This window comes from Microtus oregoni, unplaced genomic scaffold, assembly GCF_018167655.1.
Source record: "Microtus oregoni isolate MIOR12 unplaced genomic scaffold, Mior012 000044F_ref0000062, whole genome shotgun sequence".
Classification (NCBI taxonomy): Eukaryota; Metazoa; Chordata; class Mammalia; order Rodentia; family Cricetidae; genus Microtus; species Microtus oregoni.
Window position 1 is genome coordinate 19,380,692 of NW_024543218.1, and position 25,388 is coordinate 19,406,079.

The 25,388-nt window shown below is 43.3% G+C and overlaps 1 protein-coding gene across 1 annotated transcript in view; it reads right to left on the minus strand.

Annotated features, from left to right (window-relative positions):
- Window positions 1-10,816: 10,816 nt before the first annotated feature.
- LOC121434713 (reelin-like) overlaps window positions 10,817-25,388 on the minus strand; it is a 447,768-nt gene continuing 433,196 nt past the window's right edge. Inside the window, exons 61-64 of the mRNA XM_041633615.1 lie at window positions 23,542-23,761; window positions 20,945-21,142; window positions 20,205-20,303; window positions 10,817-11,904 (exon numbers count right to left, since the gene is read on the minus strand). Of these exons, the coding sequence (XP_041489549.1) occupies window positions 11,808-11,904; window positions 20,205-20,303; window positions 20,945-21,142; window positions 23,542-23,761 (614 nt within the window). The 3' untranslated portion in view covers window positions 10,817-11,807. The remainder of the gene's footprint in view (window positions 11,905-20,204; window positions 20,304-20,944; window positions 21,143-23,541; window positions 23,762-25,388) is intronic.

Sequence of the window (25,388 nt, forward strand, 5' to 3'; positions counted from 1 at the left end):
CTCTCAGCGACAGGTCTTCTGAGATTTTAATTATGTGTCTGAGAGTGGTTTTCTGTGATCAGCTTGATGTTATCTGCGTTTCGACTTGTTATCTTACAGACACCACTAAATTAAAAACTTGCTAGTGACTGCTTTTTCATCTGTATGTAAAGCTTCCTACTTTGTATCCTAATATACCACATGACATCTCTGTGTTCCTGGTTCAACTATTCTTGAGGAAGTCTGGCAGTTTCAGATAATTTGACATTTATCAGTTTTTATAAGTTGATAAATTTATAGGTTATGATTTCATTTCTCATTTAAAACAGGTGCCTTTGTCCTTAATTTTATTTTTTTTCTGAAAGGGAGTATATAAAATTGTATAAGCTAAAGAATCATAAAGCCTGACCTACCCTAATCCTAAGGAGCCCAGGAGGTCATAAAAGGTTGAAATAAAAGTCCTGTGCAATGGAAAACCATAATATATCTAATTATCTCTCACATAGATGGTTTTTGAGGACCTCTTTTCATGGAGAATCAGGTCCACTCTCTTGGTGACGAATGCTCCCCTATCAGGGTAGGATTGGGCAGGTTTGGCACTGAATGTGCCATTCCAGGAGCTTCAAGTCATCAAATACTAAATAAAAGATCTTCTGCCCCCGATAATAAGTTTCTCCATCAACACAGTAAACCAAATCAAGCTAAAAAATTATAACATCAGTTTTATAGAGAGCAACTCCTGGGTGAGTTCTTCAGTCCTAGAGATCTAGGCTGAAGACACTGTCCCCACAAACTAAGGCAGGAGATTTTGTAGATTGTAGGCAAGAGGTAATGATGTGCCCTGCACAAGCTGGGTTTGTGCCTGAGTAAGGTCAAAAGCTGGGTAAGCGGGAACTTGAGCTTGGGTGGGGGCTGCAATGGCCACCAAGAACGTGGTAATGGTTTTTGGTGCCTTTCCTTTGTTTGGAGACTAAGCAGGTGGGGGTGTGGTGTGGGGGGGGATGGTGTGGCGTTCCATATCATGAAGGGATGGTCTAGTTTCTGATAGATTGCAGAGAAGTCTTAGGGCTAGGCTAACAATTTGTAAAGTGCTAATCTTCCAAGCAGAAGTACCTAAATTTGATATCAAGGATGCATGGATGACCACATACGCTTCTAATCCTAGTGCCAGGGAGTTGGAGACACTGGGATAACTGGGGCTCATCGCTCAGCCAGCCTAGAGAAAAAGTCTAGGCCAATGAGAGATTCCATGGCAGGGTGCAGAAGGAGGAAGAGAGATGGGGAGGGGTAGAGAGAAGGCGGTTGACTGCTGGCCTCCTTGTTGAATGCACATAGATAGGTCTGTACAATAGAAATGTGCGCGCGTGCGCACACACACACACATACACACACACACACACACACACACACACACACACAGATGTCTAACCCATCACCACACATATGCTTTCCCTGAGCACCAACAGTAAGCGGCTACTATAACTACCTTGGTGTTAGTTGGGTTCCTATCTCTTGGTTTCCTAATGCAGTATCTCATACACAGTTTTCTGTGGCTTTTATGACTCATTTACTCAGTACTGTACAATATTCTGTAAGCACTCTCTCTAAAGAGCTCTATTTTCCAAACTGAACTTCTCTTCTGCTGCTTTGACAGCAATATGGGGGAGCAGGTCCAGAAACAGAGTAGGTAATAAGGCCACGGGGGAATGCCAGGGTCTCCCATTGTCACTGAAAAACCTGTCACGTCCGTAAAACTGCATCAATTTCTATCCACGGTAGAATAAAAACAACCATAGAAAATTCATTTATAATAAGCACCCAAAGGATTACATGGAATGCGCTGTAAGAAGTCTTTCTTACCACTTAATTGGAATTCTCTCAGTAACAGGTGATTTTTCTTCCTTCTGAACAATAAATGTATGCCTTTTTATTTTTTGCTGTTATATTTAATATGAGAAGAGTTTGAAGTTAATCTGAAAAAATATAAAACCGTTGTAAAATTATTAACAATTTAGGATAATTATATGGCTGTTACCCTAGATGTACTATTAATTAATTCTGATTTTCAGCTTCTTTTCTAATGCCAATACTTCTTTGGTTGGGTTTAGCAGACTAGAAGGGCATATACTGAACCCCTTCAGGTAGCTTCCCAATGACTGCCTCTTGATTGAATGGTTCCCCATCTCTCATTCTGCATCCTCTCACCAACACTGGAGCCAAGGGGTTCACAGTTCTTGACAGTAAGTTCAGGCATATAAGCACCTCGATCCCGACACTCTCTAGCTCCCCTACACAGTCAAGCTAGCTGTTGACTTGATGTGTTTGAATACCAATGATAACTTATGCTGGAGAAAATGTGCATGGAAAGGAAACACTTGTCCATTGCTGGTGGAAAAACAACTACTTTGGAAATTAGTATGGTGGTATATCAGAAAATTGGAACTCAACCTACCTCGGGACCTAGCAATATCACTTTTGGAATATATCCAAAGGATGCTCAATCATACTATAAGGGCATTTGTTCAACTATGTTTATAACAGCATTATTTGTAATAGAACCTGGAAATAAATAAAATAAAGAAAATGTGGTACATTTACACTATGAAGTATTACCCAGCTGTAAAAAAACAATGACATCATGAAATTTGAAGGCAAATGGATGGAAGTAGAAAAGATCATCCTGAGTCAGGCAACCCAGACCCAGAAAGATGAGCATGGTGTGTACACACTCATAAGTGGATACTAACTATAAAGCAAAGGATATTGAGCCTACAGTTCATGACCCTAGAGAAGGTAGGTAACAAGGTGAACCCTAACAAAAACATACATAGATCCACCTGGAAAGAGGAAATAGACAAGACTGTCTGACAAAATTTGGAGCATGGGGGTGGAGGGGTAGGGAGGGCAGAAGGGGAAGAGGAGGAGAGAAGGGGAGGGAAGAGGAGAACTTGAGGGAATGGGATAGTTGAGAAGGAGGAAGGACAGAGATGAGAGCAAGGAAAGAGATATCTTGATGAGGGAGCCATTATGTGGCTAGCAAAAAGCCCAACACTAGAGAGATTCCCAGGAATCCACAAGGATGACCCCAGCTAAGATCCTAAGCAATAGAGGAGAGGGGCCCGAACTGGCCTTGCTCTGTAGTCAGATTGATGAATGTCTTAAATGTCACCATAGAACCTTCATCTAGCCACTGATGGAAACAGAGGCAGAGACCCACTTCGGAGCTCAGGACTGAGCACCTAAAGTCCAGTTGAAGAGTGGGGGGAGTGAGAATATGAGCAAAGAGGTCAAGACCATGATGGGGACACCCACTGAAACAGTTCACCTGAGCTAATGGGAGCTCAACAACTTCAGCCAGACAGGGAAGGAAACAGCATAGGACCAAACTAGACCCTCTGAATGCGGGTGACAGTTGTATGGCTGGGGCAGACTGCAGGGTCACTGGCAGTGAAACCAGGATTTATCTCCACTGCTTGTACTGGCTTTTTTGGAACCCATTCTCTTTGGATGGATACCTTGCTTAGCCTAGATATAGTGGGGAGGGCCTTGGACTTCCCCAAAGCAGTGTGCCTTACCCTCTCTGAGGAGTGAATGGGGGAGGGGTGGGGAGTAAGTGGAGTGAATGGGAGGAGGGGAGGGAGTGGGAACTGGGATTTATATGTAAAATGAAAAAAGATAGCTTGCTTTCTTTTAAAAAAATTAAAATAAAAAATTTGATTTGAATAAATCATCTCAGCCTCATTTTTTACTCATTACAAATAAACGACTTGGAGCTTCTTGTTTTTCTTTCTTTTTTTAATTAGATTTTAAAAAAAATCCAAATTCCCACTTCCTCCCCTCCTCCCATCCCCTCCACACACCCTCCCACCCCACCCTGCTCTAATCCGAAGAGAGGGTAAGTCACTTTGCTTTGTGGAAAGTCCACGACTTGGAGCTTTTATTCCTCTTGAGTAAATACTATGTGTGGACCCGGTGAGTCACACAAGGTGAATATTTAGCTTTCTAAGTCAGTGAAAAACTGTTTTCCCAGATGAATACATAATTTTACATTCTCCTCACATCAACATAAGAGAAAAAAGCTCCTGGTTTTTTTTATATCTTTGCTAATACTCGATATGGAGGTATTCTCTGATTTTATCAACTCTCATTAATGTGTAGGGCTATCACATTGTGGTTTTAATTTTATTGAAAATATTGAATGTATTCTCATGCTAATTTTCCTCTGATACACACTGTTAATGTGGCGAAATCTATTCCTTATTGGACTGTGTTCTTAAAATTAATTAGTGTTGAGAATACTTGGTAATTTCCGATGAAAAAAACCTTTTACTAAATGTGTTTTGTAGATATCCCTCTCATCCTGCAGCTTATATTTTACTTGCATTAGCAACTCTTTAAAAGCGGGAAAGTACAATTTTGGTGACTTATCCTTTTATGTAACACTTTTGATATGTTTTCGCTACCCTGGCTAAGACATCACCAAGTAACTCAGACTCTTCATGCTTGGCTTTCTTCTTGACGCCTTACAGTTTTAGGTTTTACATTTAGGGCTAAGATCCATTTGGAGTTCTTTCTTTTATATATGGCGTAAGTTATTGATGTAATTTCATGTTTCACCTGGCCTTCCGGTTACGCCAACTCCGTTTGCTGAAGCTGCCATTCAGTTGCTTTTGTATCTCTGAGCAAATGCTTACTAAGCCTGCAGACCTGTCCATGAGATCTGCCAGCCTATGTGTTGTATGTTGTATGTGAAAGCAGGAGCAGGGTGGTGGGTGTCTTACTTTATTCCTCTCTATCCTATTGCTTTGAGACAAGGTCTCTCACCAAACTGTGGAGTTTACTGGCTTTAACCTCGAGTGGCTGACCAACACATTATTGGGGTTCTTGGCTTGTCTCCATTTCCTAATTCTGTTGGAGTTGTGGGCACACACAGCCATTCCCAGCTCTTTTTTTTTTTTTAAAAAAAGCACAGCTGTTGGGGATTAGAACTTATGTCTCCATGCTTGCAGAAAAAGTACTCTCAGTCACTAACCCATCTTCCTAGTCCTTCATTCTGACTCATTGTTCATTTGTTTCGGTGCCAGTACCACGTTGTTGTAGTATGAGTGGCGGGGCTGCGTCCCGGCACCCGGCCGCCCACATGGCTAGCTCTAGCTTATGCCCCGAAATAATTACACGGAAACTGTATTCTTTTAAACATCGCTTGGCCCATTATATCTAGCCTTTTCTCGGCTAACTCTCGCACCTGGACTAGCCCATTTCTAATAATCTGTGTAGCCCACGAGCTGGCTTACCAGGAATGATCTTAACCTGTGTCTGCCTGGAGTGGGAGAATCATGGCGACTCCCGACTCAGCTTCTTTCTCCCAGCATTCTGTTCTGTTTAATCCTCCCACCTATGTTTTAACCTATGAGGGCCAAGCAGTTTCTTTATTGCTTAACCAATGAAATCAACAGATTGATATATGACACTCCCACATCACCACGTTGTCTTGATTACAAGCTTTCCAGGAAGTCATCTAAAGTAGTATTTCAATTTTCTCTTTTATCAGAGTAATTTGGGACTTCCTGTTCTTTTGCAGTTCTTGATAGATTTAAGTATCAGTTTGTTAATGTCTATGGAAACGCCTGTAGGAATTTTGGCTAAGATGCATTGAATACTGAGATAAATTTAGGGGGCGTTGAAAAAATATTAATGAGATTTCCTACATGTAAGAAGGGTATGTGTCTCCATTTATGTAGTTCTTAACACATAAAATTCAGACTTCCTATTTCGTATGTGTGACGTAAGAATATCACCTAACGTGGAGTCAGAGGATCACACTCAGGCTAGGACAATGGTTTCCAGTGGAGGACAGAAGGGAGAGGCCTGTGTGGTCACATAGAACACAGCTCAGTCTATAGGTGTGTGGGTTCTGAAGGGAGCCATGCAAACCCACCAGCCTGTTATAGAGCTGAATTTTCTTTTCTTTCTTATTAGATTTATTAAGAAGTCTATTTTACCAATGGTAAGAGCGAGAGGGACCTTTGCAGTGTCCCGTAGCTGGTTGGGATCCAAACCATGGCTGGTGACAGAATATGCCATGCAGAGAGAGAAAGCCTGAGTGTGGAGTTTATCTGAGATAAAGGGAATGGGGGAGGGAGGGAATGGAGACACACACACACACACACACACACACACACACACACAGAGAGAGAGAGAGAGAGAGAGAGAGAAGGAGAAAGAGAGAGACAGACACACACACACACTCAGAGAGAGGAGAGAGAGAGAGAGAGAGAGAGAGAGAGAGAGAAAGAAAGAGGAGAGGGAGAGGCCAACTGGTTTGCCTAGGCAGAAGAGAGATGAGGAGTGGGTGGAGCTTGTCTCTTAAAGGGACCTTTGCACTGTGCACAGTGGACCTGTTTGCCACAAGCCCAGGAGTGACTGTGCCCAAGGGGCAGGGCCAAGGTGTGCCTGGATACTAACACCATTTTTTCTTTTTATTTATTCTTTTTTTTTATTTTTTATTTTTTATTTTTATTTTTTTCTAAATTTATTTATTTATTAAGGATTTCTGCCTCCTCCCCGCCACCGCCTCCCATTTCCCTCCCCCGACCAAGTCCCCCTCCCTCGTCAGCCCAAAGAGCAATCAGGGTTCCCTGGGAAGTCCAAGGACCACCCACCTCCATCCAGGTCTAGTAAGGTGAGCATCCAAACTGCCTAGGCTCCCACAAAGCCAGTACGTGCAGTAGGATCAAAAACCCATTGCCATTGTTCTTGAGTTCTCAGTAGTCCTCATTGTCCGCTATGTTCAGCGAGTCCGGTTTTATCCCATGGTTTTTCAGACCCAGGCCAGCTGGCCTTGGTGAGTTCCCGATAGAACATCCCCATTGTCTCAGTGTGTGGGTGCACCCCTCACGGTCCTGAGTTCCTTGCTCGTGCTCTCTCTCCTTCTACTCCTGATTTGGACCTTGAGATTTCTATCCGGTGCTCCCATGTGGGTCTCTGTCTTTGTCTCCTTTCATCGCCTGATGAAGGTTAATATTCATGAGGATGCCTATGTGTTTGTCTTTGGATTCACCTTATTTAGCTTCTCTTGGAACATGAATCATAAGCTCAATGTCCTTTATTTATGGCTAGAAACCAAATATGAGTGAGTACATCCCATGTTCCTCTTTTTGGGTCTGGCTTACCTCACTCAGGATAGTGTTTTCTATTTCCATCCATTTGTATGCAAAATTTATTTATTTAAGATTTCTGTCTCTCCCATATCCCTCCCCCTCCCCCAGTCAACTCCCCCTCTCTCATCAGCCCAAAGAGCAGACTGGGTTCCCTGCCCTGTGGGGAGTCCAAGGACCGCCCACCTCCTTCCAGGTCTAGTAAGGTGAACATCCAAACTGCCTAGGCTCCCACAAAGCCAGTACGTGCAGTAGGATCAAAAACCCATTGCCACTGTCCTTGACTTCTCAGCAGTCCTCATTGTCCGTTTTGTTCAGTGGTCCGGTTTTATCCCAGGCTTTTTCAGACCCAGTCCAGCTGGCCTTGGTGAGTTATTTATTCTATGCATCCTTTACCTCATGTATCTTGATCCCATTCCCATTCATTTCTCTGTCCTTTCTCATCCACCTTCCACCTCTGCTCCTCTCCCCCCATAAAACAAAACTTAAGAGAAAAATAAAGGGGGGGAGAAAGGGAAACAATTTAAAATCTCGTCATGAAGCTTCATTGTGACACAGTCAGTCATGCAGTCACCCTTTTTGTCAACAGATCTCTGCTTGCAAGTGTTCATTGCAAAGAGTCATTGGTCTGGTTCGAGGCCTCTGGTTTCTATTGCACTATCCATGCTGGGCCCCCAGTAGGACTCTTCTTGGGTATCCTGCTGTTGTCCTGGGTTGTGCAGATCCTGCAACTTTAGATCTACAGGTCAGGTCCCTTCACGTGCTCCAGCAGATCATAGATGGTGAGGTGGGCCACGTCACAACCCTGGTTCTGGCCCCTGGCAGCTGTGAGGGAAGATGCTTTTCTCCGGAGACTGGTGGAAGAGCTGGGCCTGGGGTCTTAAGAGCAGCAGCTGCTGAGCTGGGAAACACAGTGGGGCTGGTCCTAATGGTGCCCACGTGGGCACCATTCCACCTGAGGGGGTGGAAGCAGGAGAACCAGTTCCACCCTTTGCTGTTCCACAAGAGGTGATTAGCCTAGCCGGGGCAATGCTGGAGAGCTCACACTGGTGGCGTTAGCCAAGGCGTGTATTCTTCCTTTAATACCTTAGGAATCCATTCATTGTGTGTGTAATTGAGTTCAGCATCTGAGATAGCCAAAATAATGGAAACATTTACCATTGCTGAGTTCTCTAAACTTAAAATGTTTCCCAAGATCGAAAAACATCCTTTTGAAAATACCCCCAAATAGGATAGGTATGGTTTTCGTTTTAATTAGTTAATGAGTTAATTTTTGGTTTTATGGAGACAGGGTCTTTATGGAGACAGTAGCTTTGGAGCCTGTTCTGGAACTCACTCTGTAGACCAGGTTGGCCTGGAAGCGAAGTCTGCCTCCCACCGCGCAGCTGTTGTTGGTGTTTTTAATTGGCATACGTTACAAGCAAGCAGGGGTCTGAATCACCCTTGTAGCCTCTCCAGTTAGAAGAGAGTTTACAATCTAAACAGTTGCTGGGTGAGTGCAGGATGCCTCTTGTGAGCCATGGATTGTATTAGCATTTAGCAAGTGTTTGGAACATGCGTTATTTTCAGGATACTCTATGACAGAATGATAAGTATAAAAAAGATGAATAAAGGAAAAACAAATGGTTGGGGCCAACACGATGACTCTGTGGGTAAAGTGATCACTCGTGTTTGTGGGGGACTGAGTTCTTATCCCAGCACCCATACAAACGCTGAGTCCGGTGACCTGTGTGGAGCCTTGGTGATGGAGGAGGGGCAGAGACAGGCGGCTCCCTGGAGCTCACCAGCCCCCAGAGCTCACCGGCCCCCAGTGACCTGTGTGGGGCCTTGGTGATGGAGGAGTGGCAGAGACAGGCGGCTCCCTGGAGCTCACCGGCTCCACAAAGACTGTCTCCCACATGACAGCTGCCCTCCACATATGCACACGTGGGTATGCAGATACTCATGCATCAGACACACACCCAAGAAACACGGTAAAATTGAAAGCATGGCTTCATACTGCTAAGGAGGACTCTGAAAACTAGGAGGACTATCTGATACCTTTTCCAAACATGTGACTCACAATTTCTATATAAATGTTAATTAGAAATGCGTGAAGCCCTACTGAGAGGCTCCATGGATTAAGGTCTTGCTGTGTAAACATCAGAACCTGGGTTTGGACCTGAGAACCACATAAAAGCCCAGTGAGGTGTCGGGGATCTGTAACACCCTGGTTTGTTTTTATTTTTATTTTTTTAATATTTATTTATTTATTTATTATGTATACAATATTCTGTCTGTGTGTATGCCTGAAGGCCAGAAGAGGGCACCAGACCTCTTTACAGATGGTTGTGAACTACCATGTGGTTGCTGGGAATTGAACTCAGGACCTTTGGAAGAGCAGGCAATGCTCTTAACTACTGAGCCATCTCTCCAGCCCCGGTTTGTTTTTAAATTGTTTTTATTGAGCTATATATTTCCCTCCTCCCCCCTTCTACCCTCTTCCATGATCCCCATGCTACCAATTTACTCAAGGTATCTTGTCTTTTTCTACTTCCCATGTAAATTAGATCCATGTATGTCTCTCTTTGTTGTCTAGGTTCTCTGGGATTGTGAATTGTAGGCTGGTTTTTCTTTGTTTTATGTCTAAAAGCCACTTATGAGTGAGTACATATGATATTTGTCTTTCTGGGTCTGGGTTACCTCACTCAATATGATGCTTTTTAGATCCATCCATTTGCCTGCAAATTTCAAGATATTATTTTTTCCACTGTGTAGTACTCCATTGTGTAAATGTACCACATTTTCCTTATTCTTTAGTCAAGGGGCATTTAGATTGTTTCCAGGTTCTGGCTGTGACAAACAAAGCTGCTGTGAACATAGTTGAGCACATGTCCTTGTGGCATGATTGAACATCCTTTAGGTATATACCCAAAAGTGGTATAAAATTGCTGGTCTTGAGGTAGGTTGTTCCCAAATTTTCTGAGAAATTGCCATACTGATTTCCAAAGCGGCTGTACCAGTTTGCACTCCCACCAGCAATGGAGAGGTGTTCCCTTTACTCCGCATCCTCTCCAGCATAAGTTGTCATTAGTGTTTTTGACCATTCTTACAGGTGTAAGATGGGACCTCAGAGTTGCTTTGATTTGCATTTCTCTGATGGCTGAGGATGTTGAGTATTTCCTTAAGTGTCTTTCAGCCATTTTAGAGTCATCTGGTGAGAGTTCTCTGTCTAGCCAGAGACTTCTGTAATCCCTTTGTGTCTATGGTAATGTAGAAGATGGAGACAGGACAATCCTCAGAAGCTCACGGGCCAGCTAGACTGTCTTGTGTAGCCATGAGCAGTGAGAGACCCTGGCTTAAACAAGGTGAAAGTGTGTGTGTGTGTGTGGGGGGGCTGGAGAGATGGCTCAGAGGTTAAGAGCATTGCCTGCTCTTCCAAAGGTCCTGAGTTCAATTCCCAGCAACTACATGGTGGCTCACAACCATCTGTAATGAGGTCTGGTGCCCTCTTCTGGCCTGCAGACATAGACACAGACAGAATATTGTATACATAATAAATAAATAAATATTTAAAAAAAAAAGAAAGTAGGGGAGCAACACCTTAAACTGTCCCCTGACCTCCGCGCGCGCACACACACATACACACACACACACACACACACACAATAAAAACCAATTGAATACAAGTGAGCTTCAGATGGTTCGGACATGATTTTTATTTAAGCACGGGCTTTTAGCATGGTCCACCCTGGAGCGCAGCTTTCTGCCTCACAGCTCGTCTGGGGCTACAGGGTCCTGGCGTGGCTCAACTCCACCAGAAGGTATGACTATGAGCCACAGGGAAAACAACCCATGAAGAGAACACAATGAGAAGAACATCCACCGTGTTACAAATCACTTTGTCATCATAGACACAAAATGGCACTCATTGTTAGTAGATAGCCACAAAACACTTGAGGAAACGGTTTTAGACAAGGTGACCGGAGCTTCGTGGTGGGAGGGACACAGGGTGCTCATCCACAATCTTTAAGTAGAAAATATTTGAAGGTCCAACATTCTCACTATCCACAAAATGATGCTAAATCAGCAAACATGTTAAAGAGCACATTAAAGGAGATAACAGTGTCTTTACAGCTATCATCTTGAATAGGTATTTGAATTAACTTCCTGCAGAATACAAGGAGATCATAGTCCAGCAGCAAATCATTGCAACATAGCAAGTAGATATGGTTTCAACGCGTTACACTGCGGAGGAGAATACGGAGGACGGACAATGATAACTTAATCATACGAAATGAGATACAAAGCTGAAGTACAGTCTACTTAAATAGCTTGGTGACTAGGGAATGCTCAGTACTGTGCTAAAACGCCATTTTAAAAGTAAAATCTTTAAAACTTTGTGCTTAAACTTCTTTTCCTGTTAAACTATTTCTTATTCTTAATACTGACACCACAAATTACAAGAGGTCACAATTCCCGCCGACGCACCGACATGAAACATTGTACACAGAGAGGCGACTCGCCGTTAGTTCACAGTGTAGGACAGCGGTGTGCACTGGGTTCGGAAGGGCTCTCGGTTAGACAGGTCCTTCGTAGACCTTTCCCGATACGCGAAGCAGTGAGAGGGGTTTCAAAAAGAACAGGAAGTGACACATCGCACACGTCGGAAGGGGAATCAACTTGGATTCTTCATGGGTGCGGCCTAAGCGACCTTCTTCTTCTGCTGTAGAAGTGCCTGAGACCATGCTGCCGTGAAAAATTCATCATGTAATTTTGTTTTCGAGTGCTGTTAAAAATCACGGGAAGGGAGCAGGCGGGGAGGGAAAGGAGAAAGAGCATGTAAGTTCCGTCATTGAATGTGGGATCTATTCTAAGGTCCCAAGGTAGCCTGATATTTATTTTTTTTGAAAATTTTCAGAGTTCAGAAATCATGCTGACTTCAGCACCTAGGGGCAGAATAATTAAAGGCTGGCCCCTGGCTCCCTGCCTTTGGCCCTGAAGGCCCTTTCTTTACAGATCCTGAAAACATCATCTCCCCGATGAACTCCATCCCGAGGATGTGTGCACTATATCCATTACCCTAGTTACATGCATCTTTAGCAGTTAGCAAAAGTGGTTTGGTTATTTTAGTCAACATTTCCATTTCAAGCTTAAAAGGCTAAAATAAAAAAACAAAAGATTTGTTAGCAGAATGAGCTAGCCTTTCCTTGTTTGGTCCCTCACACAGAAGTGATGCTGGGCTCCACTGTCTCTCAATAAGCAACTGGGGTTATATTCAATAATCATCAATAATCATGTCTTGGTGAAAGAGACACGTCGCTGAAAAGGTTCATACAGGTGCTAGGGAAGTGTAACTGAATGTATAACCCTGCATGTGTGCATTTATAGTCTTCCATATACGCACACACATTCCTACACGTTCCATACGTGAAGCTGATACGTATTCTGAAAACGGATATCAGGACTCCTCGGAAATTAAACAGTAGTTTCTGCGACAGTCGCTGATGCTTTGGTCTGGTATTTTCCATTTTTCAGGCAGGGTTTTGCTATGCTGCCCAGGTTGGCCTCAAACTTAGGTTTCTTGGGCCTCAGCCCCCAGAGGGTTGGGGTTAGAGGCCTGCACCCTAACTCTCACCTATCCTCACTGCTGTAAGGATCGTGTTTTCATACACTGACCCGAAGGGCAATATGTTTATACGTGGCATTAGTACGTGGTTTGAGGGCAAACCTATCAATATGTTCTCACTGTACTGAGATTCTCGAATGCAGACAGAGATGATGTCAGTGTTGTGGCTACCATCAAGGGCAATATAAAAGGAACTTGGATTAGGGTAGAGGGAAAGGAGAATTTTACCAATAATCAATTACTACCAAGGAGTAAAATAAGTTTTTTGAACAATATATTCTAGGCACTGTGCTTAGCTATAAAAATTTAGGAAGCTTTAAGCCCACATCTTGGGTCTGGCCCTTGCTGTCTTCCTGCCAGCATCTGAGGTCACCTTGAGTCCTCTGCACTATCACAATGGCCCCTAAACCAACCTCCGTGTCTCTATTCTCCAATCTATGGAGCGTACAACTTACACCTAAGAGAACTGTCAGACTGTACGCATGTGTACTAGGCCTGATGCACACACACAGTAAATTCACACACCACCCCTGGGACCCTTTCCTTCAGAGGTCAGCTTTGTTAGCATAGTAACAATCTATCCAGAACTCCTACACCTCATAACAACATCCTATGCTATGAAGCCACGAATCTCACGACCTCTCCATGATCAATCCTGCTTTCAGATTGTTTCTGTGGATCCGCCCCTAGGCAGACTGCTCTGGGCAAACTGCTCTGGGCTCCACCAGCCACTCGGCATGCCCTCTCCACGTATCCGCTTTCCTGCTGACAGCGCCCCCTCAGCAGTGACTCTGGTTTTTCTGTTTTGAACTCCCACAACACTCATTCCTGCTGGGTGGAATTTGGACTACTGTCTTGGCTCCCCACACGTAAGCTCCTGATAATCTGGGGCCTGCTGTCCAGCTCTCTCCACCCCCAACCGCAGCACTGCGCCTCCTGCTTGACCCGTAGGTGGTCAAGGCATGCTATTGAACCTTTGTTGACTTACTGATTGGATTCCTGCTGTAAACCATTACTCTTTAACTATAAGGAATAATTGCAGAGTTAAAGCAATGAAATTATTCTGTCAAAACACGTTCAAAGGCAAAGTATTCAAAGAAAATTTAAGATGGTTAAATATTTTACACAAAAACCCAAACAAGCAAGATACCTAGTTATTGCGTTATAACTTAGATTGAGGTGGCAGTGACCCTGTATATATGAGAATAAAGACATACTTAACTTTAAACGAAGTTGTTACTAGCATCAAAGAAAATCCTACGTGAAGCTATTTTATTATAGAACTGCTTTAAAACTCCCATCTTTATGCGTAAGAAAAATATTAGCAGGCTGTAGGTTTTGAAAGAGGCTTACAACTAATTTGGGAATATCCTAATTCACTGGGCATACTGAGTCGGTTTACGTCGCATTATCTGTGGATTCCCATGAAGCTTCACACGTGCACGGAAGAGTGACGGCTTCAGGTGTCTGGCATGTATATGATTGCATTCAAGCAGCCGCAGTTTCAAAGCCTGGAGTTAACTAGCGATTTGCTTATGAGTCATTTGTATTGCGGTCTAAGGAGGTGGATTTTTCCAGCTCATAAGCCTGTTCATGAACCACAGGGAACGGTAATAACCAAGTGTCGTCTGTCTCTAGGTCCATTTAGTAACCCTCAGTGAATGTTAAGCTGCTACTCTCTCTGTCTTCTAAAATCTCCAACTACAAGAACTGTGTTAGAGCAGTTTCAATCACGGGGATTTTAAACACATTTAAAAATCCGTTATTGGTCATTCTGAGGGGAACTTATTTTGCTTTCGGTACACGTAGACGCATGATTTCGATAATGTCATACATAGTAGGTGCAACTGAGCTCATGAGATTCATTTTTTCATTGCAACTACAGGGGAAAGTAGTTTTTAATTATACGTTCAATTCGAGCAGCGACACTCATCCCAAGGTACAACCCAGCACTGGACAAAACAATCTGTTCTGACTGTCAATATAACGACGTCTTTAAATCATTCTTCACGTGCGCCATTGGAAGAAGGGAGCGTTTTTTTCCTCTGAGTTTTTCTATAAGTGCCGACTGTGATTTCCACTATTTCTGGGATTTCGAAGACTTAGATAGCGCCTCTCTGGTTCTGCATAGAAAATACTGTCACTGCGCGATCTTGGAGGCATTTGTGATCCGCACTCTTTTGAGTCAGTTCTTCTTACTAGTTATACTAGTTATAACAGTTTTCATTTATTATCATGAAAACAATTAAATTTGATTTGGAAAGATGAATTCTAAAAGACATGGCAAGACGGGAAGATTAGAAGAGTCTGAGCTTGTAGAAATTTGGGTATCTTATCAATCAGTAATTTCTTATTTTCATTGTATGATACACAAGGGGCAACTTATCTGATGGCAGAAATAAGGATTCAGTGACTATACTTGTATCTTCCAGAGAAACTCGGGTGAATTTAGGATGGGTGCTGCTCTTCAAACTAACCCTGGGCACAGAGGAAGTTGTGCACCCGATGGCATGTACTTTCAGAAAGGTCCACGCCAAATACGTGGACGCACAAATGAAGGGTTCAGATTTCTCTCCTGCTTAATGGAATGAGGGTGATATTTGACCACTCGGGAAACGGTCAGGATGAAATGGAAAACCTGGACACTGTGTGCACATGTCTAGTACTTAGAACCATTTTACTCCCAGTCTGGACAAGTAGAAGGTGGTCCATCCTACCGATGGGCATGACCCAGAACTCACAGGTGTTAAGAGTAAAGCTACCCCACACTGCCAATTATTAACCTTAAATTGGTAAGTCAAGGCACCTTCATGCAAATCCCCTGGCTGATAGATCTTCTGAAAGTCGTTCACTATAGACTAGAGATCTTTTGTGTATATTCCTAATCCCATTTCTCCTAAGGAGTTTACTAACTGTGAGCTCTTCCAGGCTGTCTTAAGACAGAGCCAGGCACACTTGCCCAATGAGAGAATGGTGATTCCCATACCCCAGCCTATGCCTCTATATCCGATATTACATATATCCTAGACTCCTCTTAATCTGGCTGAATTTATGTGCATGTTGAACATTCCAGTCAATGTATCCCAATATCAATATAACTGCCTTTCTCGAAGATTTCCACCTGTCAAAGGTCTTCTACAGAAATTCTCAGCTAGCTTTGGTAAAACCGAGAGTGAACAGTAAAAAGTTCTCAGGATGCAGTGAGGATGACTTACCTTACTCTAGTAGGAAACCAGTGACAGCAAATAATGAAATATAATACAAGTTAAAAAATGCCTCTCAACGCATGCAGCACTGTGATTAGTCATAAAAGCCTGATCAGGTTTAGGTGCAATATGGGATTTTTCATCTCTTTTGAAAATAAAAATTGAACATGTTATTTCTTATCCTTCAATACCCGCTATAGAGTTATGCTTAACTTTTTGATGTAATGAAACATGCAATATTTGCTCATAACCATATGTCAAGGTACACGTAGCTATAATACTACATTTGGCATAAATGTTACATATAAAGGAGAAATATTAATCATTTAATATCTACTGCACATTTTATCTGAGTTTTCAATTATTTACATTGTAGGTACTGTTAACAGCCGAGGAGAGAAGGAATGGGCTTTAATGGAGATGTCTTCTACATCAGATAACACAGTCCAATTTAATAAAGGAAAATATGCTTTGCGACAAATGTAATACGCTCATCTTCATAAATCATTTGTGCCAAAAATGCGACAGTATCCTGATGATGAATAGCAAGAGGGGATGGTCATGATGGAACTTATATTAAAATCTGACAAATGTGTTTAGAGCCAAAGTTAGCAGCATATTTGTTTTCAATTTTCAACAAATGTGGCAACAATTTGCTTGTTATTAAATCAATTCATAAAGGCTAACTTTTTTTCCTGAGTGATTTGCTTTCAAGGGACACATGCAAGAAATGGGCCCAGTTCGTTATACACATGACAGGTTGTGACTGAGACACGCACACAGGAAATGTGATGTGTGGATGGAATGTATATTGGGCGAGGGAGATTCTTAGGACAGACACGCGAGTGCCCAACAAGAGGGGTTGAGGCAACTCCCCTTTACCCTAAGAAGCGCCCTCCTAGCATGGATCTTGTGAGGGATCTGCCCAAGTGTCTTCATAAACATTCACTGAGAAGCAGATATCCTGCACTAGCAAGTGAGTTTCACCTGATCGGGGGTGATTAGGTTATTCTGTATCATTTGGGCTTTACTGTCAACTAGTGAGGCTGGAAAGAACCTGCTGGTTCAGGGCAGACAGATCAGCAGGAGCTAACCGTCAGTGTGCAGGGCTCACTGGCAAGCGAGAGGGAGGGCTACCCTCTCGTGTACGCACAAGGCCTTGCCTGATGAACGCTGAGAGGGCGGGTTCTGTCTCTGCCACTCTTTATGTTCACGACCCTCAGATCTTTCCACATATGGTCTTCTACAGTTAATCCGTTATGCTAAGAATGTTTTATGTGTCACATTCATTTAGGAAATGCTCCTGTATACCTCGAAACGTTTTTCAAAGGCGTTGAATTTGTTCTCATCAGACTCACATGTCCTCGGTTAATATGGGCAGTATGGACATTACTCAGTGTAAGATACCATGCATGGCCAGAGCTTTTCTTTCTAGAGGTTTTTAGCATGTGTCCTTGGTACGTATATACGCAAGCTGAACTATGACATTAAAGGTAGATTAAAGCGATCATCACTTGCAGAAGAGAATACATTCTAAAAGTTATTTAACTGACATGTATGTTGCAAGAACATATTAACAGCTCTGTCTGCATGTTAACTAGGTGGTCCCCACATGTGTGTGCCCTCATTACTCTTCCTTCTCCATGTGGGAGAGGTTAGAAGCATTATTAGCTCATACAGCTAAAGGTTCTTCTAGGGAAGTGTAGCCAAGTAAGAAAAAGCATTTCGTCAGTAGGTTTTCTGGACACATCTACCCTACTTTTTAAGTACACATGCTGTCATAGTAAATTTTGTAGCATTTATGAATAACGTGACCCTCTGCTAGATTCTGTGTCTTGCAGAACTGAAGGACAACAAGGTTGTTATGGTTTATTTTCCTGAGTTATCTGGAACTTTCTATCATACACTCATCAAATGATAAATTGTATTGTAAAGCTACCAAGTACATATTAATGACTGTCTTAAAACTTTTGTGATTCTTACATAAAGGAAATACTTTGAAACATTATAATGGCATAAAATCATATCTTGAGAACAGAGCAAAAATATCAAATATATATAGTTCTACAGCAGAATTCTTTAGGAATATATCTGTTAAGAATCATTTATTAAATTGAGCTCTGCGAAGTACATACTTTTTCTAAAACAAGGGAAATGCAGTACTTTTATAATTTTAACACATTTTGAGATGTCACTAAAGATAAATCATTTGTTTCTAAAATTATATGTACTGTTATCTTATGGTCTAAGTGTAAACCTATCATTTCTGAGTCACTGATGACCTGGAGTTAAACAGGCTAAGCAACACCACGTGCTGGTGCCTTCCTTGTTCTGAGGGCTTTGGGTCCTGAAGCTCCGAGACCATGATGCATTGTAGCTGGCATGTGTTAAATCTTTAAAAATATCTTCAAACTCTGGGACTGAAAACAACGAAGTCTTATAATACAGATTACAGTTCCAGAATGTAATAAGAATTTCAGTCTTATGCCAGTATCATGATGCTGGTGGTTGCTTACAAAAATTAATACCAACACCAGGTATTCTAGAAGGTTCTCTTGGGGACAGGGGGGAAAGGCTTCCCGATGGAACTCTGAGAGTCTCTGAGGGGGCTGAGTTTTGTTTTCTGGTAATGAGGGTATTACACCACACCAAGACCCCATGCATTCTGGGTGCTGGCAGTGGCTTCTCTGGGCGGGAGTGGAAAGTATCTATTCAAATGCAGGTATTCTGAGGATCCCTGCACCCATCAAGGACAGAATTGGCATCTACTTTCTGCTGAGAATGGGAAAGTTCTAACGTTTCCGGGGGAGCTGGTAATGCGTAGTTAGTGCTCTAAGCCCTGTTTACGCAGGTCGTCTGGGCAGAAGGCTTGAAAGAGATGTGGCTGTTGACTCTAAGTCAGTTCACAAGAAGCCCCGAGGTGCTTTAAAAAGGTGATGCTCAGTTTTTAGTGCAGTTGAGGCAAATCCTCCAGAGGAAGGCCAGACTCCCCAGAGATTCTGAGCATCCCTCAAATGGATCTCTTTGCTCTCAGGAGAGAGTTCAGGGTGTGCTGGCTCTAGGATTGGATTCTGGTCGAATTGGTCATATTTCTCCTTCTCCTCACTGTGTACGTATATGTGATTGTTTACAGTCTTTAGGAGCCCAAGTGATTCTACTCTCCTGGAAATAATGCAGTTGGAGGAGATCAATAGCTACAGGAAATATCAGCCTCATGTTTAGATCCAAGGGTCTGACTGTTCCTATCAACTTAGGTTTTCGTCTCGTGGAGGCAGAGCCCAGCAAGTGGTCCAGAAGCAGCAGCGCACACGGTGGGAGCTTGTGTGGGGGACCGGGGTTGCTCTTGGAATCGGGATTGATATGGATGCCATGCAAGCAGGTGCCTCGGTGACAGCTAAGACAAGGGCTAGCTCAAGACTGGAGAATTCAGCTCATGGCTATGACAGAAAGAAAACAAATCTGGTAGGTTTCCTACCAATTCATGACTGAAATTTGCTTTCGAAATGACTGAAATCAGCCACACGGCTGATTTCATTTTGGATCTGGCAAACAGAATGAACGTTTGAACCTATCTACCGAGAAGATTCGCCTCTCCTTGCCAACAACTTGGAGCCACCAGTTCGAACTCGTCGAGACATAGGCATCCCCGTTTTACAGGAACTAGATTGTTAGAGAAAAAGCAAGTCATCTCGTTGCAAGGGAACAGTCAACCCAGCCAGAGGAGAGTAGTGACAGAGACTCTACAGGGGACAGACAAGGGGGAGGACACCATAACTCTTGGGGGGTGGGGCTGTCTGTTCTAGTTCAACCAAATCCTCAAATGCAGAACGCCTCTGGGGCTGATACAGGTCTTCATCATGGGCTCATTCACTATGAACACTCTGTCTATGGACCAGCAGAGATCATTCTTTCAGAAGGTCATTCTATTTTGTAAGGCAACCCAGATCAAGCATAAGACATCACTTCCCATTTACCCAGAGACTTCTGTTTTGTTGAGTTTGATCAATCCTGCCAGTCCTTAAACAAACATTTTACTTATCGAAGCTTTCTAAAGCCTGTGAAGCTACGTTTGGGGTTTTGTTATACTTCACTGTTGACTTGAACTAGCCTGAAGCTGCTGAAGAATGTTAGCCACAGTAGACTGTGGGGGCCTTCTCATTAGGTCTACTTCTTCCTGAACCAAGGAGCATGCCAGGTCAAAGGAACGTCAGACCTTTCTGAATGGACACAGGGTGCTAAGCAGCAGGTACTCACAGGACGACCTCCACATGGTCCAAAGCCCACTGATCATGACCTGTTCCATTGTGACGCGGCTGCCACCAGCGCAGCAACACTCCTTTCATCCGTGCCTCCCTGCGTCATAGACAGAACGACAAAGCAGCTGAATATTTAAGACCTTTCTTCCAGTAGGTGAGCTGAAGATCTCAGACAATCTGGTGGGCTAATCTAAGGCAAGACCGTGGTGTACACAGAATCCAGATTTGCTTAGTGCCTAGTACTCTTCCAAGCAGTATGGAATTTTATTGGCAGCTTAAGGTTCGTGGTCTCTTTCTCCCTCCTTCCCTTTGTCCTAACAGTATCTAGGAAAGCAACCTGTTTATCCATGAACATGAAATGCTCTCTGGGATAGGTTCTGTGCTAGCGGTTTGGTGAACAAGGCTAAGCAAAGTTGATATGGTTGCATATTCCCCAGATTTCCAAATGGTCACTCTAAATAGAGGCTCAAGGTTGCTGCTTTCCAAAGGACTAGAGAAATATGCACAGTGTCTTTGCACTTAGCTCTCCATCCATTCCCTCTTGTCCTCCTATCTTGATTGACTATTTGCCTCCGGACCTCTGGTAAACAGCAACACAATGCTGGTGGTCTGGGCTATCCCGGCTCTGCCACTGCCTAGGCTCATGGCATTGACCCAATAACCACCCAAATCCCACGTCAAACTCAAGGATTCCCAGGAATGGGCAGGAGATCATGCACTCCCCTTAGGGCCACTTACAGAGGGACGTTGTAAGACACCCGCTGAGCCTGCATAAAGTCTTTCGGCTGGTGTTGAGCGATGACATGCCAGGTGATGCCGTTGTTGACGCTGTACTGCAGCAGCACGGCCTTGTCCACCGCGTGGGGGCCGCTGAGGTCACTGTTGCAACTGTCTGTCTGGGACGTGCTCCCAATTTGTAAGACAAACATAATTTTGCTGAAGAAAAAAGTTAAGAGGGGAATCAGTTTCAGATGAAAGTTGGAAACATTAAAGGAGGAAGAAGATCTCAACCTTTGTTCTTCCTAAAGTTCGTAATTCCTGAGTTCATAACACAGTTGGGTTTTGTGGGCTTCATGTCTGGAGATTCAACCAGTCGTACACAGAAGATATTCAGAAAAAAAAAACCTGTCCTGAAAGTGTACAGCCTTTATCTCCTTTATTATCCCTCAAGCAAGACAGTGTATCATCCATCTGCAAGGTTTATACATTGTATTTATATATTTATACATTGTGTTTATATGTTTATACATTGTGTTTATATGTTTATACATTGTGTTTATATGTTTATACATTGTATTTGTATATTTATACTGTAGTAATATGGGGTGGCAGGGCTGCGTCCCCCACACCCGGCCGCCCACATGGCTAGCTTATGCTCCGAAATAACAACACACAAACTGTATTCTTTTAATCACTGCTTGGCCCATTCTCTTCTAGGCTAATTCTCACATATTAATTTAGCCCATTCCTAATCATCTGTGAGAACCGGTCTTACCGGGAAGATTCTAGCCTAGTCCATCCTGGGTCGGAGCTTCATGCCGGGAGCGGGGCATGGCGTCTCTCTCAGGAGTCTGCTCCCTAGAGGAGAGCTGTCAAGTCTCTGACCTCACTTCCTCTTCCTCCCAGTGTTCTGTCCTGTTTTCTCCTCCCACCTATCCTCTAACCAATAAAATGGGCCAGGGCAGTGCCTTTATTAGCCAATGACCTTCCTCCATCATTATACCTTGTGTTTGTATGTTTATACCTTGTGTTTATATGTTTATACATTGTATTTATATATTTATACATTGTGTTTATGTTTATACATTGTATTTATATGTTTATACATTGTATTTGTATGTTTATACATTGTATTTGTATGTTTATACATTGTATTTATTTGGACACCGTAAATCACGCAGAGATGGGACTCACACAGGAGCTTTAGTGTGGACTAAGTGTGAGTACTGCATTGAAGAGGGATTTGAGCATCCCTGGGGATTCTGGAATCAATCTGCCATGTTTACTAAGGGCTGACTGTGTAACCTAAATATGAATAAACAGTTCTGACTTTCAAAGATGTGTCCCTCTTTGCAGGATGCTGGAAACCAGTTTAGTATACACCCCCCAACCTTCTGTTACCTAAACAGTCACATAGGCTGGGCAGCTGAGGACAGGGAACACAGCCTCAGTCTGTGTGCTGTTTGTTTTTTACGAATCGCTCCAATCTGGACAGCATCTGGACAAGGATAAGTGATCATGTCTATTTTAGGAGAGGCCAGATGAGGAAAAGCTGAAGTAGAGCCTACAGGCTCAGGCTCACTTCTCTTCTCTGCTAGGTGTCATTCCCCAGACACCCTTTCCCTTGGAGGACACAGTTTTCTGTGTGTGCATGTATGAACATGACTCTGTGGTGTGTGGGTTTGCATGTATCTGTATGGGGTGTGCATGTGCACGCATGTGTGTGGATTCCGGGGGTTGATGTCAGCTGTCTTCTAGAGTTTTGAGACAGGGTCTCTCCCTGAACCTGGGGCTTACTGATTCAGTTATCCTGGCTATCTAGCAAGCACCAGGCATCCTTTCCCTGCCTCTCCAGGGCTAGGATGATAGCTGTACGCTTACACTTGGCTTTGTGTCAGTCTGGGGGTCTAAACTTAGATTCTCATGTTTGCATGGTACTCATTGAGCCAACTCCTCAGCCCTAAAGACATGGATTTTTAAACACAGAAGCATATCCCCATGAGGTTCCCTGCGTGGCTCATGGACACTTGCCACTGCTTAGCAGGAACTCCAGTCCAGTTCTTCGGAATCTTTACCCATTCTTTGGCTTCGGCAAAATGGCTGCTGAGGAGTAGTGAAGAACTCAGGGTCTCCCTACCTCACTTCTGTAATTCATGCAGTTTCTGCTCATTCTGCTCTGAATTATGAATAGCCATCTCCTATACATGTGAATAATTAAAGATCTCATCATCCTTCATTTCTATTTACTGAACTTACAGATGCTAAACATAGGTAAACAATTGCATATATATATATATATATACATTTTCATGCTATATTTATGAATTGGATATGGCTAACATTAACTTATCTATGTAGATTCTCATTGTCCATTCTTTCTGTTACATTTAGCTATTTCTACTACGGTATCACCACTTAACTCGTTCATGTGGGAAGAAATAACAAAGACTTCCTAAGATAAATTTACACAGCCATCATCCTGAGCTGTTAGCACACACAATGGTCCTTTGATATTAAGGCTCCTTGGATTAGTGGACATTGTTGCATGAAATTCATGATCAGGTCCGGCTTGTGATCACTTCTGTGTCTTGAACACGGCACAAGGGTTTGCTCACCTTGCTCGGGTGAGATCCAGGGGCTTGGTAGCAGCTTGTCTTATCTGACAGCCATTGAAGTAGAGTGAGTCTCCGTGGGCATAGGGTGCCAGCTGTCCACAGCCACTTCCGATGGTGCCACCCTGGATGGTTTCCCAGTTGGCTTCAGTGACTCTTGCTGATTCAAAATTATCTTTAATGTAACTTGGAAGCTCGTGACTGAAGACAGAGCAATCATCCCCTGGGGAAAAGGATCACAGGGATTGGTACCAGCTGGAATAAACATAGTCCTCCAAGAGCGCAACAATATTCAATTTCAGATATAGCCGCACATACTGCAAGAACAGTGAAGTACCAGAATGCATCAGACCCAGGAGCAACCATTTCTCATGTATTTAGGTGACTGTTGACTTATGCTGAAAAAAGTCCCAGTAGTTTTGAGTCAGCGCTCATTAAAACGTGCACGTGAATGCACTTAATCTATTCTCTACACGCTACAGAGTCTGGCCAGGCCAGTGTGTTTACCAGTGCTGGGTCTCAGCAGGGAGCTTACACCCTGGCATAGGAGGCCAACCTAATTTCTTTTTTCCCCAGGACGATTTTCTAGAAACTAGATACACTGTGTTCTGGTTCCCATCCCCCTTTCTCCTCGATGGATCCTCAGAGCAGAGTCTATGTCTTAGTTCCTTACTGGATTCTAAACCTAGCACAGCGTTTAGCAATGAAGTTGGGATAAATAAATGAACACTAAGCAGACTGGAAACGTCCCTCAGAAGCCACGAGGGTGAGATACTGGTGTATGAGACATTAAATGAGGGAATGTGTGCATGCTTATATGTCTCCTTGATTTCAACTGCATACGTGTTCTACACACCCGCAGTAGTTCAAAACCAAAAGGCTCTGCTTCTGTTGGATCAGGGAAGCGGGAAAATTCCAGACAGCTGGGCCTTCTCATGAGATGTGGGATTCATTGATTTGCCCAAAGTTAAAATTCTTCGGCTAATACCCAGGCAGACTCAGCTGGCCTCAGCAGCAGTGATAATGGGGGAGGAAGGAGGTGGGGAAGGAATTTTCAACACGAGACCTGTGCTGGCGCCTACATTAATCACATCCATTTCATCTGCAGGCAAAGGAACAGCATCGACCAAGAAATTTAAATGTAAGCCTCTGTGGAATTCATATATATATATATATATATATATATATATATCCTAACATCATATTCTTGGGGAAGTTGTATAATCTGGTCTTCTTTAGATAAATCAGCTGTGAGAACTAGGTGATTGGGCAGAAAGATCCAGGATCTGCTTGCCTTTACTGGTTCTGTGACTTCTGACACATCCCTTAGCCTCTAGAGTCTTAGTTTCCTTATTTATTGGGTAGTAACGGTCATCTTGAGCACAGGGAACTTGCAGGGCCATCATAAACTCTAAGGGGCTCTCGAGAGTGGCGACTGTCTGTGCAAACAGTAACACAAGACAGTGCGAAGTTCAAAGAGTTCTTAGCTCTGCTAAACGGCAATTGTTAAGCTACGAAGACACAGTAAGCATTCAGCGACATAGGTTGGAACTGGAAAACTTTAGATGAAGGGAAAGCGGGACCGGCAGGCATTTTCCTACCATGTGAGAAGCTGAGAGACACGCTAACTCAAATACACTCAGCTTCTAGAAGGCCAAGAGGTAGAAATTACTCTGGTTGTTTGATGAGGTTTTTCCTCCTCTAGGTGGCGATGTGACCCGAGAAGCAGAGAACTCAGGTCACCAGCTACAAAACGTGGAGTCTAACAGACACTGACGTCAAGACAAGGCTGGGAACTGAGTGTTGGGGTATAGCTGGGAAAGGAAACTAGTGTGAGGGATAGGGATGTC